A 17,225-nucleotide genomic window follows, 5' to 3' on the forward strand; every position below is an offset into this window, starting at 1 on the left:
AAAAGAGTATACCTGCATACTGACCTCATGTTCAAAGCATTCCATTTTACATCGAGTAGAACTATATTGAAAGCTAGAATAGGCTGTTGGCACATTATTGGTGTTACCTTATGTAACAGTCTAATAAGGCTACTTATGCATCCTGTCACAAATTGATATGGTATTTTTGTCAAGCTTTCGGTGTATACTTCCATGGTAAAGCGGTCAAAATATTTCTACATACAATTCGTAGTTGCCACAAAGCTACATAAATTTGTAATCAATGCAGATTCACAACCCACTCCACCCCCCGTGCCTTTAACCAACCCTCCCTCAAAACACTGTAACTTTAAAAAATGGACTAATTTTGGCAATTTTTGGCAAGAAAAGAAAAGAAAAATGGGTAGCTAAATGCATAGTGCTTCGTTAATGTCTAACATTAGTGGTTCCCCACTATCACCACTGTGCCACCCCAGCATGGAAACTTTGCAGTATGTGAGGATGTTGCACATATTATGCTATGATTAAGCAGTAGCCAGCAGCCACCGGTACCTTGTGGGGCTTTCAGAGAGATATCCGATATTGAAGCTATGTGATACCCATCCCCCACCCCCACCCACCCCACAATTTGAAGTACTCCCACAGATTATTTCAGAACAAATTTGACAAAATGCTAGAATCTAGAACCTGTTCACATCATCAGAAAAGAGGTCCAATCGTCAGCCGCCTTCTCAAGTAAAACGTAAACATTATCATCCAAATTTTACCGCCCTCACGGTAACCACTTTTCATGACATGGATTTAGAAACATTAGAGAGACAGATGTCCTCTGTAACCATTAATTAATATCCTCAATGTAAAAAGACAGATGTCCTCTGCAATGATTAATAACCCTCAACGTTAGGAAGACATGTCCTCTGCAACCATTAATTATCCTCAATGTAAAAAAAAAGATGTCCTCTGCAATGATTAATGATCCTAAACGTTAGGAAGACAGATGTCCTCTGTGATGATTAATTATCCTCAATGTTAGGAAGACATGTCCTCTGCAACCATTAATTATACTCAACATTAGAAAGACGGATGTCCTCTGCAACGATTCATTATCCTCAACATTAGGAAGACAAGTCGACCATTAATTATCCTCAATGTTAGACGGACAAATGTCCTCTCCAACAATTAGATATAACTAATGTTAGGAAGACATGTCCTCTCCAACAATTCATGATACTCAACGATAGGAAGACATGTCCTCTGCAACCATTAATTATCCTTGAGGTTAGGAAGACAGATTTCCTCTGCAACGGTTCATTATCCTCAACGTAAGAAAGACGGATGTCCTCTGCAACTATTGATTATCCTCTGCTGATTCTTCAAACAAGTCTTCGTCACCTGGTTCCAAGATCTCAATCAGATAGCTGAGTGTCTTGCTCTTCAACATGGCAGAGTTATCAAACCGAATCACATCTGTTTCAAAACAAAAATTGAGTGTTTGATGACTTGTATGCCGCTGCAAAGGACGTGAATGCACTCATCGATCTCTTTTTTTCATACATATATAAAGGTAGAATTTTTCAACTAGGAAAGTCACATATGTGTATATATAGTTGAGGGAGCTAGTGGAGGAAGAATGGCAGTACGAAAAACTAAACCTCACAAAAGTAGACAATTTTGAGATAGATTAATCTGTTTGCTATTTCTATTCCCAATGTAATATCGACAATGGCATATACATTTATCATAATATTTTAGCTGAAGCAAAGAATGAGAATTTGACACATCTTCGATAAAGGGTGACACCGTGAGAACCTCGGCAACAGGCAATAGATATCTCTCTAGGTAGCAAACCCCAATAGATGCTTGGGAAATAAAACTGTTTTTCAAATTCAGTATGACAATTAGTTTACGGTCCTTTGCACCATGTAAGTATATATGCATTCATATTATATTTAGATTCTGTATTATATATGTGACACGTTTTGTTTAAAAACACACATAATAATAATATAAAAATCAGCAATTATTTTTACGACGCTTAAGCGACCAAAAAATGCGGGAAAAACCCGCAAGGGCTTATGGAATACAACTTACATGCCAGGTGGCTTCCAATTTAACTCTTTAAACTCAAATTTGGAATCTTTCAATTTAGAAAGTCATTTCAGACGGGAAAACAGTAGATTGCTCTTGGATTAAAAACCCACCTTACTATGACCCGGCCGGGAATTGAACTCCAAACCTCCCGATCGCTAAGCCTTGTTGCTTCAAATGCACCCACCTTAATCCACTCGGCCACAGCACCAGTTTGTAAACAGGTGCATAAACGAGAACGAAACCAAAAACCATTTAAAGGACAGTGGAAACCTCGCAAGTGGCGAGTAAAGATGACCAAACTTTTTCAACCATGACGATTTCAGGATACTTACACGAGCCCATCTCTTCGGTAGCGATTTCGCCGTCCACTGACGTGATGTGAGATTGTACCTTCTGTACGGGCAGGATGATGACCGGGTCTTTACCCTTTTGCACGTAAGTTATTCCAAAGGATATTTCGCCTTCATCTGTCTTAAACTGATACCTGCAAAAAAAAAAGGAATTTGTGACGATTGTTATGTCGATGAAAACGTGATCGAAGCGACTTGAGTTTAATTGTCTGAAAAATTTGTTTACCAGATTCTGCATTGAAAAAATGTGAAACCTGCGAGAGATAACAAATTATATTTCGTTTTAAGGTAAATTTTATGAATACATTTGGCAGCAACAGTTTAAAAGAATAGTTCAGCTCAAAAATTCTTTTTTATATGTTAACTAGTAGCATTCTGGTGAAATTTGCATTCAATTCCTATGTACCGTTTTCGAGATAGTGACAGTTAAAGTTATCTGATATTCTACCAAAAGTGAACTTGAAGCAAACAGGTGTGATGTCATAGCTACACACTGACAAATAATGTTTTGTAGTTTCTTTATTTTTCAGTCTATTGATTTGACCTTAGATTGGATAGGGTTACTAGTTTGTCTTAAGGGGATGCAAAGTTTATAAAATACCAATACCTATGGTACATTCACATTATGGATGCATCCAATTGTGGAGTATAAAATTAGACATGAATTTTAAAGGAAAACAAAACAGTATTAATCAGTGTGCAACAATGATGTCACACCTGTTTGCTCCAAGTTCACTTTTGGTAAGAAAGGTGGCAACTTCAACTGTCAATATCTCAAAGACGGTACATAGGAATTGAATGCAAATTTCACCAGAATCCTTAGATTATGTTCCTCTCTAACATATAAAAAACAAACTTTTGACCTGGACTATTCTTTTATTAAGCAACATGATTTTGGCAGAACTATAGCTGCCCCCTCCACCAGCAACTCCAATCCGATATGAAACTGTTGCTTTAAAAAAATATAAAAGTTAAAGTGAAAAGGATACAGAACTTGAATGGAAAATAAAGGAAGGAGTAAAAGTGACCTGCCACTGTTGTGTCAGCCCCATACATACATGTGTGTTATGTCGCACGCGTATATTGTAAGTAGTAGGATGAATGCATGTAATTAACCTGAATAAATAAGTACACAAGAAACGAATGTATACGTTAACCATTTATTCCATGTCTTCATTGGTGAGTACCCATAACAACTGTCCTCATTCATATCTTATATTATATAATAATATAAATAAGGCAGACTCAGCAGGAGTCCGGAAGGGTCACAAACTGACCCTATTGGTATGTAGGTCGCAGGCATATGAAAGGTGATATTATACAGTGAGTAATAATGGTCCATTAGATAATAACTAATGTATCACAATGTGCAAATACATCTCATTGGTCTATGACGTAATAAAAAAATTAACTCATAATAAATCAATTTTTATGTGGGAGGTAAACTTTCCTCAAGTGATCAAGAAGTGGACTGAATGAGGAGGAGGATGGGGAGGAAGGGAGAGGAGGGGGAGAGTAGTTCTTGAAAAAATGACAAAGATTTGTTATGACAAACCTAATTGCACTCTTTGGAACAACTACTTGATACTTCAGTTCCTTGTGAGATGATTTACCGATGACGAGTTTAGTCAAACTTTCGTCGCTCTTCAGATGGTCCTTGACATAGTAAGATTCGGGAACTTTTCCTCCCAATCGAACCTTTTGGCAACAAGAGAAAAGAAAAAGAAAAATCAACATATTCAATTCCATGTAAAGTTAAGAAAACCATTCATTTACAAATTAATGTTTTATCATTTTGGATTAAAATAATGTGAAAATTATGTACTGTTTAGTGGCTTGGAGGAGGGGGAGGGGGGTGCAATGCAAATTGTATCCAATCCCATTGGTCATATTTTAACATGCATGTATATGTAGCTAGCAAGGATTATCTTAGCTACATACAGCATACCTCAAGGTCATGTGTATGTAGCTAGCAAGGATAATGTTAGCTACATACTGCATACCTCAAGGTCACATGTATGTAGCTAGCAAGGATTATCTTCGCAACATACTGCATACCTCAAGGTCATATGTATATAGCTAGCAAGGATAATGTTAGCTGAATACTGCATACCTCATGGTGTATGTAGCTAGCAAAGATTATCTTAGCTACATACTGCATACCTCAAGGTCATGTGTATGTAGCTAGCAAGGATTATCTTAGCTACATACTGCATACCTCAAGGTCATGGTGAATGTAGCTAGCAAGGATTATCTTAGCTATATACTGCATACCTCAAGGTCATATGTATATAGCTAGCAAGGATGTTAGCTACATACTGCATACCTCATGGTGTATGTAGCTAGCAAAGATTATCTTAGCTACATACTGCATACCTCATGGTGTATGTATCTAGCAAGGATTACCTTAGCTACATACTGCATACCTCAAGGTCATGTGTATGTAGCTAGCAAGGATTATCTTAGCTACATACTGCATACCTCAAGGTCCTACATGGTCCCATGCATCAGCTTCCTTGATCCCTTCCGTACCATCACTCTATTTATGAAAAGTACCTCTTTCTCTTCCCCCTCCCCCTGAAGCGCCCCCCCATCCCCTTATCTACCCCAATAATATAAATATTATTACTCACAATTTCAGGACATTTAGGGTTTCCATTCTCATCCACTCTGTTCCCTCCCCAGTGTTTTGGTAGTATGTCTGGATCAATATACTTTGTCACAGACTTCTGCCAGTTACTACCTGCAAATGCCAAAAAGATGGAAACAAAAATTAAATATACCATCGATGTTAACCGGATAATCTCTCGGGAATCGGTGAGGGTTGAAAACACATGAGGTAGTAGTCGTTACCGCATCGGTTAAACGGTTCGGTTAAAATCTGGAGTACGGAGAGCTCTGTTTCAATTCTCTTTTAACCAGAGTAGAGTTACTTATGGTCACAGTAAATACAGTCTCTCTCAGCCACATGCAAGGAATTCTTTTAACCTCTCATTTGCTTAATAGGTTGCATGGTCTTTATGTGAAAATCACAGGTGGATATAGGCACACTGTTTCCATGAAGTGAGTGGTACACCTTGTGAGCGGGTTCAGGTTTTGAGAAATGTGATTAAATGAATTATTTAAGGTGTAAGTTAATGGTAAAAAGGGAGGATGCTACCACACATATAGATGACACACATGCGAATCATAAAAATACTGCTCACTTCGCCCTCACTTCCTCCCTCCCTCCCTCCCTCTCGCCTCCTCCCCCTTATTGATGTCAGCTTAGGCCTTTCCAACTAACTTTTCAAAAATCAGATATTTCTAATAATTAAAACTTTTCACCTTTCAAAAATTTTATTTTCTTTCTGGTCTCTTCATGAATGAACGGCTTCACCAGGTTATAAGCGACTGGAAAAAGAGAGGGCGCTCTGATGACAAACACCCGCTTGATTGTTTCTGGGAAATGTTGTTCCATAATCTGTACCATCTGAAATGCACAAAAGGAAATGCACAAATTCTGAACGATCATTCAACTTGATACTGAAGAATAAGTTAGTATGCAGATGTGTCTTTTTGTTGGGATGAAGAGGGCAGGGGGAGGGGTTGGGGAAGCAGGGGTGGGACAATGGGGTGGAATAGACCTTTCTGAGATTCCAATCTCCATTAAAATTCCTCACCATGCCCAAGTTTTCTTTTCAACCTAGTGTTTTCCCAAAAGAAAAGGAATTAGTTGGCCTGAAACTTCTTAATCTGAAATTGTTCAATTTCTGTATGGATATATCATCTACCAAATCAACTCAATATGAACTCAAAGCATAATATATGGCACTCATACTTTGTCTATCTGCCAACTAATATGTACATACCTCTGTAAACAGTTTCATGGATGGTTTCCATAGAAACGCTGGTGAGAGTCCTTCGATGTCAAAAAGCATCTCACTATGAACTCAAAGCATAATATATGGCACTCAAACTTTGTCTACCTGCCAACTAATATGTACATACCTCTGTAAACAGTTTCATGGATGGTTTCCATAGAAACGCTGGTGAGAGTCCTTCGATGTCAAAAAGCAGGGTCATACCTTCAATGTAACGACCGTGCTGTGGAAACGATATCAAGTCATTGTGAAATAGTTATTACATAAATGGTAAGAAAACTAAAACTATATAGGCACTGGTAAGAGTTAATTAAAAATGCAGGCCTGGTACCATTAAAGTTCAGAAAAACATATGCAATATAATTATGTGCAAACAGCAACCGTACATCAATGCCAATTTGAGTAGTACAAATCCACTTATGTAAACACATCTGTCATTACCCGCTCCAACCCCCCACCCCCGCCTCCCCACTCCCAACCTTGGTGCCTCTCCAACTCTAACTGCTACAGGCCATCATGATGACACAAAGTTAAAACTGGACTCAAGACGCAGATTTCTGATAGAATACAAATTTCTGATACTTTTCCATTTTTTTTCCCCTATTTAATTTGGCCATATCTTACCTCTTTTGAATTTTCTTTCATTCTGTTGTAAAACATCTGAATAAACCGAATTCCAACTTTAATGGCTTCATCCGCGTGCAACGAGTAAACAATGCCTATTGAACAAATAGGAAAAGACACACACACAAAAAAAACATCATAAAATAAAAAAATATATATCACAATCATATTAATATAGAATAAACATATGAAACAAAAGAACAGGCTTTGACAAATATAAATCTCTAGATATACAATTTAATGCTAAATACTTGGCTCTTGTTTATTTGTATTCAAACCAAAAGAGTAAACCTTTCCTAGCTGCCAAACGCAACACCACCAGTACTACTAGATCATGTCCTACATACAGCCTGGCTGCATTATGCTGCAGACACACAATACTTGCCTCGCTGTCAAAAGGAGAAGACACCGTTTAATAGATAATTGGGGCCTAGGGGAGTGCTCCAAAGTTCTTTATTAAAATTAACCGGTTCAACCTTGATCTCGTTTTGGTCACTTTTGTAGGGTTTCTTTTCTCTTCCATTTTTTAATTGTTTTTTTTTCAGTTTTTTTTTTTTTTGGGGGGGGGGAGGGGAGTGGAGAGATGGTTAAATGAAGGTACTGCAATACCTAGCATGCCCTACTAAAGGGTCCTGGGAACAGGAGGAAGTAGAATGTAAAGTATAGCGTCTACCTTTTGGGTCAATGTAACAGAGTGGGATGACCAAGGTAATGTGGCCTTCTCGATCACATCCTACTTCACCTCCAACCCAATACTTCTCCACAACCTGCAAAAAAGAGTGAAGAAACCTTACTTCAGTAAATTGCAATGAATTTTAATGTGTATTTAACCCTTGTCAAAAGTACATATAGGGATAGTATGTGTTGCTAACTTTCCTTCAACCTTGACAAGATACATAAACTGTAAACTGATAGGCTTATACATGTGGTGTTATATGGGGTAATGCAGGAACCCATACCCTGGGAGTTAAATGGTTAAGCTGATAGGCTTAGATATATGGTGTTATATGGGGTATTGCAGGAACCCGTATCCTGGGAGTTAAATGGTTAAGCTGATAGACTTAGACATGTGGTATTATATGGGGTTATGTGGGAACCCCCACCCTGGGAGTTAAATGGTTAAGCTGATAGACTTAGACATGTGGTGTTATATGGGGTTATGTGGGAACCCCCACCCTGGGAGTTAAATGGTTAAGCTGATAGACTTAGACATGTGGTGTTATATGAGGTTATGTGGAAACCCCCACCCTCGAAGTTAAATGGTTAAGCTGATAGACTTAGACATGTGGTATTATATGGGGTTATGTGGGAACCCCCACCCTGGGAGTTAAATGGTTAAGCTGATAGACTTAGACATGTGGTATTATATGGGGTTATGTGGGAACCCCCACCCTGGGAGTTAAATGGTTAAGCTGATAGACTTAGACATGTGGTATTATATGGGGTTATGTGGGAACCCCCACCCTGGGAGTTAAATGGTTAAGCTGATAGACTTAGACATGTGGTGTTATATGGGGTTATGTGGGAACCCCCACCCTCGAAGTTAAATGGTTAAGCTGATAGACTTAGACATGTGGTATTATATGGGGTTATGTGGGAACCCCCACCCTGGGAGTTAAATGGTTAAGCTGATAGACTTAGACATGTGGTATTATATGGGGTTATGTGGGAACCCCCACCCTGGGAGTTAAATGGTTAAGCTGATAGACTTAGACATGTGGTGTTATATGAGGTTATGTGGGAACCCCCACCCTCGAAGTTAAATGGTTAAGTCAAAAGTCATAAAGTTAAGTCATAAAGTTAAGTTGCATATCATGAATCTATTTATTACAAACCTCTGGCAATGTGAGGTCTTTAAGAATGGCCTCATTTTGTACTCTCCACTCTACATCCTATAAGGAAAGGAAGAAAGAATTTTAATGATTTAAGCAATATAATTTAACAATGTAAATATCAATTCAGCTTTTGTTTAACTAGTGACATCTGGCTCCTCCCATAGAGACATCTGGCTCCTCCCATAGACACTTCATTGTTTTCATTGTTTGGCCCACACACTCAAACCCCTCCGCTTCCTACTCTTATGTCTACTCTACCACATCAGAAGTTTCCTGTGATTGCAATTCAAAACTATTCAGCTTTTAAACCATAATTATAGTTCTTCTATATGAAAGTTCAATCATATGCACAGTATGATAAGTCAAAAAAAATTCAGGGTTATAGTCCATTATTAGTACAATCTATGTGCTTGTGTGAAGTGCACCAAGCCCCTTTTGAAGAGGTTTGAAATTTCTTAATACACAACTAATCCAGAGACACATACCTTCCTAAACATCTCTTCAGTTTTCTTGACATTAAAATTTCTAGCTGTCAGGAAATAAGGAATAAAGGTGAATCAATATTTTAAAAGTAAAAAGAGAAAGAAAAGAAAAATAGTCTATATTACCAATACAGTCAAACAAGGCGTACGTGTACCATGCAAGCCCAATTCTATGGTATAAGTGAACATACAAATTGATGCATATTCTAGACTGTTTAGATATTTTTTGGGCCAAACAGACAGCCCTCCCCCACCCCCTCCCCCCTCCTGGCACCTTTTCTAATGTGGCATTATTGGTAGTACTTTACTAAAAGTGCATAAGTTTAAGGCTTTAATATTCATTAGCAATTCTTGGACATTTTTTCTACTTTTCTTTATACGATAACTCCCACAATACCCATGATTACTCCAATTGCCTTCCCCATCCAATTATATTTATAGACTACTGGGGTATGATGATGAGGGGCTTCAGGTGGAAACAGCTCTGGGGACCAGGATCAATTAGAGGACTCAAGGTAATATGGGATAAAGACAACAGAAATCTCATTAAAAACAATACTGTGGGTCCGGTGACAAAATTGTCCCTATGGCCCGACCTTTCTCTTGACTCCACTGCTAGTGGACCTTTCCTCCCCCCCACCCCCTCCAGACACCCCACCCCATTAACCCCCTACCCAGCAGCCACTGTGAAACTAGCCGGTCAAAGTGAAACCCGGCAAAATGTTTCTTGCTTACCTCTCAGGAATCTAAGTAAGTGCATGTCTGTGTGTTTCTCTTTAAGAACATCTTTGCAGACCTCCTTCAGCTAAAATACAAAACAACCATATGTGTTATATTTATTGACACTTAAAAACAATTTTTTTGTTAACTTATTTTCTTTTTTGCGTACAGTATATCAAAACTACACAAAAAAAGACTGCGGTGGGCACTGCCTCCCGCCATCTCCCCTCCCCCATTAGACCCATGTCCACTATTTGACATTACTTTATACATCTTTTATAAATAAGTCATTTGATCATGGACATAGCAGACCCTGTGAATACATGCAGTATTAAACCCAGCAAAGACCTATATCCATGTAATCAAACAGTTATAAATAAACGTGAATAAACGTGCAAAGAGATTCCACTGTAACACATTTTGGGGGAACCCCCACCTCTCCCATTCGTTTTTAAGCAGTTTGTACTTTTATCAGTTTATGTCATAGGTCAAAATGTACTCCCAATATCAAAACTACTTTTAAAAGGAGACTTTATAAATGGAATAAAATAATTTTGACATGTTATTGTTAATATTTTGTCAAGCATGAATTATAATACAGGCTAAATTTTGTTCAATAACACATTGATATATTTATAGACCAAAAAAAACAAAAACAAAAACAGAAAACAATCTTGAGCCTAAAAACATAAATTATGCAAGCAAATATTTGGTGATAATTAATATTGTTTCTACTTTACCTTAACTAAAGCCTTTTCCTGGTCTTTACTCAAATTTCCAAATCTGCCTTTCTCTGCCATCTTGGTAACATAGAAGTTATCGTCTTCAAAAATCACTTCTGGATATTTTTCACTTTTTTTCCCTTCTGATCAAGCCATGCGATCCTCCTCCAATCGATTCAAGACTTCTTCCTCAAGATCTCGTTGGGTTTGTTACTGCATGATCCCAGACGATGGAGCAGGTTACTTTACTTTGGGTCTCACCTCATGCAGAGTTTGTATACACAAGTTTTGGACTTTGGAAACAGATAGATAGAGAGATACCACTTCCAGGGTCTCTACAATCGTCAAATAAAGTTAAGAGATAATCGTTACAATCACAAGGACCAGATCTTGATGTAACATAACAATTAACCAATGGGTTAATCAGATAACCCAACTTTTAAATTTTTTTTTTCATTTGCCGTCCTTTGAGTGTGATGGTAAATTTGTGGCTCGCAGAGCATCTATATTAAAGGTACGTACTAAACCTGAAAACAAATTCTTCTTTTGCTTTCAATCACATATACATATATATTGAATACTTCTTCACCATGACCTTATTTGCTGGAGGTAGTAAAATAGTGACAGATCGTTGGTCAGTGGCCGAGCTAGGGGTATTGGTCAGGGAGAGCGAGAATGGTCTGTAGGGGCGCTTTTGACACTATTTAAGCGGAGCGCCACCACAGGTTGAAGCGGAGCGTACAGAATTTTTTTGAGTAAAGATACTCTCTAGATCGTCGGAAATGACCCTCTCCGGGCCTTGCTTATTTGCAGATAAACGAAGAATAAATAGGTGTCATCGCCAAATTACACCAACAAAATATGACAAATGTCAATAAGTAGATAAGAGTGCAATAAAAAAGTCAATCATCGCGAATAAGTAAAAAGTGGTAAAAAACTGAAAAGGGCGCCAGCAGTCCATTTGAGTCCGTCAGGGGGGGCATCTGCCCCCCCCCCCCCCTGACTGTATGGGCGCTCTGCCACTGTTGTTGGTGTAAGTGCAGGGTTACCATATTTTATCTGAAGAAAAGACAACAAGTTGTTGTGACATGGAGGAGGGGCAGATCTAATTGGACTGATTACAATCCACTGTTTGGGGAAAAACTAATTTCAAAGGGTACCTACATGAAAACAGTACGAAATTTGCTCATCATAAGAGTAGCAAAATTGCTTGAAAGACTTACAATTATGTATGTAACATTTACAGGAGAGCATCTGGTTTTCTCATTTGCCTAAACGTTGAGGCATTTGACCTTTGTCCCATATCCTGCAGTTAATATTTATCTGCTTCAGAGGGAAATGCCTAACCTAGCACTGGTGTTTTGACCCCTCGCTAGCTCAACTTTGCAACTGGCCAAATTGTCCCTATTAAAATTAGGGAAATAACAAATGAATGCCAATCTCCATTGCTGTCCATATGTGTATAAAACAATTGCTAGCCTCCATAGGCTACCCTTTATCGATATCAACTGACGTCAGTTAACTGAAAACTTCCACACAAAAAATGAGAAAACAGCACCAGCAGCAGCTAGAACCAAAAGTATTTTACTCTACACTTAGCAATGAAATTTAACTGACAATGCCAAACAGGGGAAAGCATATATTCTTTAATTATTATTACTTTTATTTCAGCAGTGGAATATGAAGGAAGGGTGAGTGGTGCATTCCTGATATTAGCACACCCAGTCACCGCTTGGTGGACACTGCATATGACACAGAAGGAACTAAGAATTTCTGAAAGCTAAATATTGTTATTAATTATAATATAACAGAAAATAACATTGGCTCATGTACAGCTTGTATCTACAGTAGTACTACTGATATGAAAACACCTAGTCACCTAATTGGTGGACACTGCACGACACAGAAGGAACTAAGAATTTCTGAAAGCTAAATATTGTTATTAATTATAACAGAAAATAACATTGGCTCATGTACAGCTTGTATCTATAGCAGGCTAGTACTACTGATATGAAAACACCAGATACGACACAGAAGGAACTAAGATAAGAATTTCTAAAAGCTAAATATTGTTATTAATTATAATATAACAGAAAATAACATTGGCTCACGTGCAGCTTGTATTTATAGTAGTACTACCGACGTCCACCTGTCAAAGAGTTGCAGGCCTCTCTCTGAGACGATGACAAAAATCTGATCGATACCGCTTCTTCTGGTTGGAAACCGACTTCAAAATTTTCCAAAGCGAGAAGTATTAACACACAGAATCAATATACCAGTAACTATGCTATATAAGTGCACAATGGTATGGTAACTAAAATGCACAACACATATAAAGAAGATCATACAGTAGCCTACAAAGAGTTGTATTTGTTATATTCTGCAACAGACCTTGTTGCCAACATAGCATTTCAAATAAATGGTAATTAAATCACATTTCAGATATCCGGCAAGGCAATTTCAAACAGCTGGTTATCACATACAGTGGGTAATGAGATATACTATTAGTATAGAGTTACACATGCTATATATGTGTCATACTGTATATATGTGTATTTATCTTCACATTTTATCCCATCATTTATTTAGTAAATTTATTGAGTATTAAAAGCTCAGTTACACAGTATGGAATTTAAATTAATCTATAATGACAGTAGACCTGCATATATAGAATTTATCAAGGCATAGGTAATATAATCTGAGTCATAGGAATTGACTGTGAGTCTGTGACAATCACTTCACGTATATAAAGAAGTATATATCACCAAAACTGCAGTACTGCTTGCTACCAGCAAGAATTAATGGCTAAAGGAGGTAGCATATTATATTTGATTTCTTTTCCATTCTGATTTCTCTAATTTGTTGATATTTTCAAAACTGTTCTACTATAGTCATTACAGTTGACTGAGCAACAATGCTTTAGTAGCTCCTCGTAAATCGGCTGACCTGTTCAATACAATTCACGTGCCAATTAAAAGCTATAAATAATAGATATGAGATGGTTGTAGAATTTTAAATCGAACAGTATCTTCAGGGTAGATAGGTAGTGGGTGTTCGGGGGTGGTGAATTTAAAAAATATCTATCAACGCCATGCATTAAAATGCTCTTCACATAAAGATGTAGAAAACTACCAGTATTGTTATCAAAGCCATCAACATCGAGCCACGGGTATATCCCTTTCAGCAATACATGTTTCGTTAGTGGAAGTCCCATTTGATATGCCTATCAATAACTAAAGTAAATTTCATCAGCAGTGAAATATCGTAGCATATATAGTAGTGAAGTATTAGGCCTACATCACATGGCCACATACCTTTCATGAGAAAATGCTGTTTGAATACAGGAAGATAGAGAAGTTTGCTCTGGCTCCATTGTTATTTATCTGCATAGTTGTTCAAAGTTTTGGATATTTCTCTGGGGCATGGGGACAAAATCTTCTCGTTAATTTTTTGAATGGTGACAAACAAATAAGACAATTTGAACCCATGATTTTGCAATTACCCACAAGTCAAACAATAGAATAAAAACATTCAGTTTTATTTTCTCCAAATGACCTGCATATTTGTAACCATGGCTTACACAGTCATTCAGACTATAGGTATTGCGACCATTACAAACTTGTATTTCAAAATGATGGAAATGATATATCACCATTTTATATTGTACCCCCTAACCTATACAAAATTTCTCATAGGTGACTCCTACCTTAGACCCCTTCCCAGGACGGTAATCATATTCAGCCAATATTGATCACCCCCCCCCCAATGAACCCCGCCTACATCAATCTGATACTGTGAAAGCCTAGGCCTAACCTAAACTTGGTCTAAAGTAAATCCTATTTCCAGCTAATCCTAACCAATTCAGGAAATTCTGCAGGCCGAATACAAATATACCATTAAAAAGTTATGCCTAACATATGGCTATGTATCACACAATCTTGGAAGTTGGAGTCCCAACTATTGACTAACATGATCGCACATTAAGCCTAGGCTTGATCTGCTTTTCTTGAAGGCCCCTATGCTTGTGGTATCTGTGTCAATTATGGTACTTGCAACGGTAGGCTACCTAATAAGGTTATCGCTAACTTAATTAGTTTAGTTTAGAGACCCAAGGATCAGGAAGCCTTAATACAGTATCTCTGTTAGATCGTGGATGAACACCGGCTTATTTCAAGCCTTCTTTATTGGATAAGTGTTCAGAGGATAACGAGCAGGGGTGTAAATTTGCTCCCATTCCTGTTCTCCAGGACCGACATTTAACATCCCCATCCGACGGACGAGAGTGTATCATGCCCTAGCATCTGACCACTTTATCAAATACTGTGGTAGTAAAGGCACCCCATTCGACATCACTGCAGTGCAGCCATGACCAACAAAGTTGTTTCGAAACCAAGTGAAGAACAGAAACAAACCCCTTTTCCCAAGTTCACAAACCAGAAATACCATGCAACTCCACGGAAGACTCCGCACATCACCACTGCACTTCAGCGTTTTTGAATAGGTCAAGAGAATCTGGTTCCTGGCAGAATTTTGATCCTGGAACCTAGTATAGTCACTATTGCGAAGTTCGCCATACTGCGAAGTTCGGCACCCTAAGAAATACACGATTTTCACCATGAAAACCTACAGGAAGAGCCAAATTTCACCAAAAAGTACGAAGCTACAGTTATTTTCTCTCCAAAATGACCCGTGTGCAAGAAATTACTTACATATTTGTCAATAAAATGACGAAGATCTATGAAGTCTGTTATAATTACTGAAAGAGCAACAGCGCCACCAATTTTTACCAGCGCCACACTGTAGGTTGCGTGGCCGAAATTCGCAATACTCTAGCAAGAAATACCAGTTCCACAATCACGAAGAATCTTCTTGGAAAACAACGTGAAAACAGTTTGCAGGAAAGAAAGTTTGGCCGTGTATCGTACTATAACAAAATTCTCCCACCATATGAAGTATATTTTCAAATGATTTATACCAGAAGATTTAGTTTTGGGGTGTTTTAAGTCTTAAGTGGGCGAACTTCGAAGTCACCATCCTACTATAAGGATTATGAGGCGGACACTCTAAACGCTGAACCAAGCCTTTGGTTAATGTTGGAATGTTAAATACTAGGCTCAAACAAGTTGCTTAAAGGCATTGAAGACTCGCCCCAAACCGCGTGCGGCCATCTGAAAAAGTTAACTTTCCGTTGCTTGCAAGTGACGTTTTGTTCGTGTCGCTACAAAATGCAGACAGTACAGTAATGAAACGTGATACCTTGTTATCTTTAGCTGGACCTGAGATGTCCATCGATATATAGTTTGTACACTGTGCTGTGGGTATTGACTGCAGCTGTATGTACTGACTGTAGACTAGTGTCTAATTACCGATTGTAGCAAGCTGGTTTTTGGGGGGGGGCGGGGGTCGATGGTGGTGTCTAACACTTCTGTTACACCTCATTCGAAACTAGGTCAGATTACCGTCATTAGACGTTTCTTTTTGCGCGAGTCTTCATGCACCCTTTAACTTAGGATTAGCCTAACATCCGAGGCCTCACAAAGTCACATGTGCCTGGCCTTACTTATTGCAATAACAATAACGCCAGGCCTATAGCCTAGGCATACTAGTGTTAGCCTTTTTTGTGTTTAATATTCCAGCATTAAGCAAAGGCTTGGTTCAGCGTTTCGTATCCGCCACAAATCCTAGCCTAAGTAGCCTAGCCTGAGTGTTGATCACGGAAACCTACGATAGTACGAAGATTTAGTTAGGCTTTGGGGATAATATAATAAGAGTAAAGACTAGCGTTCTTGATGCCTACGGTGAGAAGAGCTTGGTCGTGGTTATACTTCGGCATATGAATCAAAGATTTAAGTTGGTCCTTACGTTAGACGATCGATGTATACAGAGGTTGTTGTTGGTTGTGGTGCAACGGGGTAAAAGATTCAAGGGGGAATCAATTTAAGTCCTACAGTGGGGAACGGAGACTGTTCGTGGAAGACACATTTTCGAAAATTTCTTGTTCTATCGAAGCATTTTCTCTAACAGGAATGAGAAATCCGTCATATGCCTACTTGAATTTCCTTCAAAAAGGTTTGACTGAAAAGATCAAATGTAAGCAATAAGAAAACGATACAACGGAAGGTCATGCACCTCTATGCGCGGCAAATGACCAATCAAGGGCATATAACATTGTCACGTGGTTTCTCTGTCACCCTGCGGAAGTAATATTTCCGCCGACATTCACGCAGACGATGCAGTCAAAATAACAAAGTGAAATTTCAAGAAGAAAATCTTTCTGATCGGATCCCTTAATATTATTTGAGATAGAAACCAATATACTGCCTGATTTCACTGAACTATGACTCCCCAGTTACTTTTTTTAAATGTTTTTTTTTTTATGTTTGCCATTCAGAAACAAACGATCAAAAATACTATTGGGTTAATTACGCCCAGAGCTACAATTATCAGTTCTGCCCAATAGCAACGACATGAGATTTCTTGGAATACTTAATTTTCTAACGACAACCCAGCAAGCACAAAAACGTTCTTAAAACGTTATTAAAACGTTTCGTCTTTTGCA

The 17,225-nt window shown here is 38.2% G+C and overlaps 1 protein-coding gene across 5 annotated transcripts; it reads right to left on the minus strand.

Moving 5' to 3' along the window:
• Nucleotides 1–399: 399 nt before the first annotated feature.
• Nucleotides 400–16,689, minus strand: LOC139981081 (SEC14-like protein 2). Of its 5 annotated transcripts, none has more exons than XR_011797776.1 (14): nucleotides 12,778–14,379; nucleotides 10,685–11,001; nucleotides 9,960–10,029; nucleotides 9,228–9,271; nucleotides 8,743–8,799; nucleotides 7,581–7,674; nucleotides 6,908–7,002; nucleotides 6,411–6,506; nucleotides 5,748–5,892; nucleotides 5,054–5,163; nucleotides 3,976–4,118; nucleotides 2,403–2,554; nucleotides 1,229–1,446; nucleotides 400–1,106 (listed from the first exon to the last, which is right to left on the minus strand). XR_011797776.1 is itself a non-coding variant. In XM_071993247.1 (14 exons), the coding sequence occupies exons 3-14, from the start codon at nucleotides 10,742–10,744 to the stop codon at nucleotides 1,328–1,330; spliced, it is 1,185 nt and encodes a 394-aa protein (XP_071849348.1). In that variant the 5' UTR covers nucleotides 10,745–11,001; nucleotides 12,778–12,893; nucleotides 16,464–16,689; the 3' UTR covers nucleotides 400–1,327. The 5 variants fall into 5 exon arrangements, 4 of the variants coding, with proteins under 4 accessions (XP_071849348.1, XP_071849347.1, XP_071849345.1 ...); XM_071993247.1 differs by adding an exon at nucleotides 16,464–16,689 and having other exon boundaries at nucleotides 400–1,446; nucleotides 12,778–12,893; XM_071993246.1 differs by adding an exon at nucleotides 16,529–16,688 and having other exon boundaries at nucleotides 400–1,446; nucleotides 12,778–12,893.
• Nucleotides 16,690–17,225: the final 536 nt, after the last annotated feature.

Source organism: Apostichopus japonicus, chromosome 15, assembly GCF_037975245.1.
Source record: "Apostichopus japonicus isolate 1M-3 chromosome 15, ASM3797524v1, whole genome shotgun sequence".
Lineage (NCBI taxonomy): Eukaryota > Metazoa > Echinodermata > Holothuroidea > Aspidochirotida > Stichopodidae > Apostichopus > Apostichopus japonicus.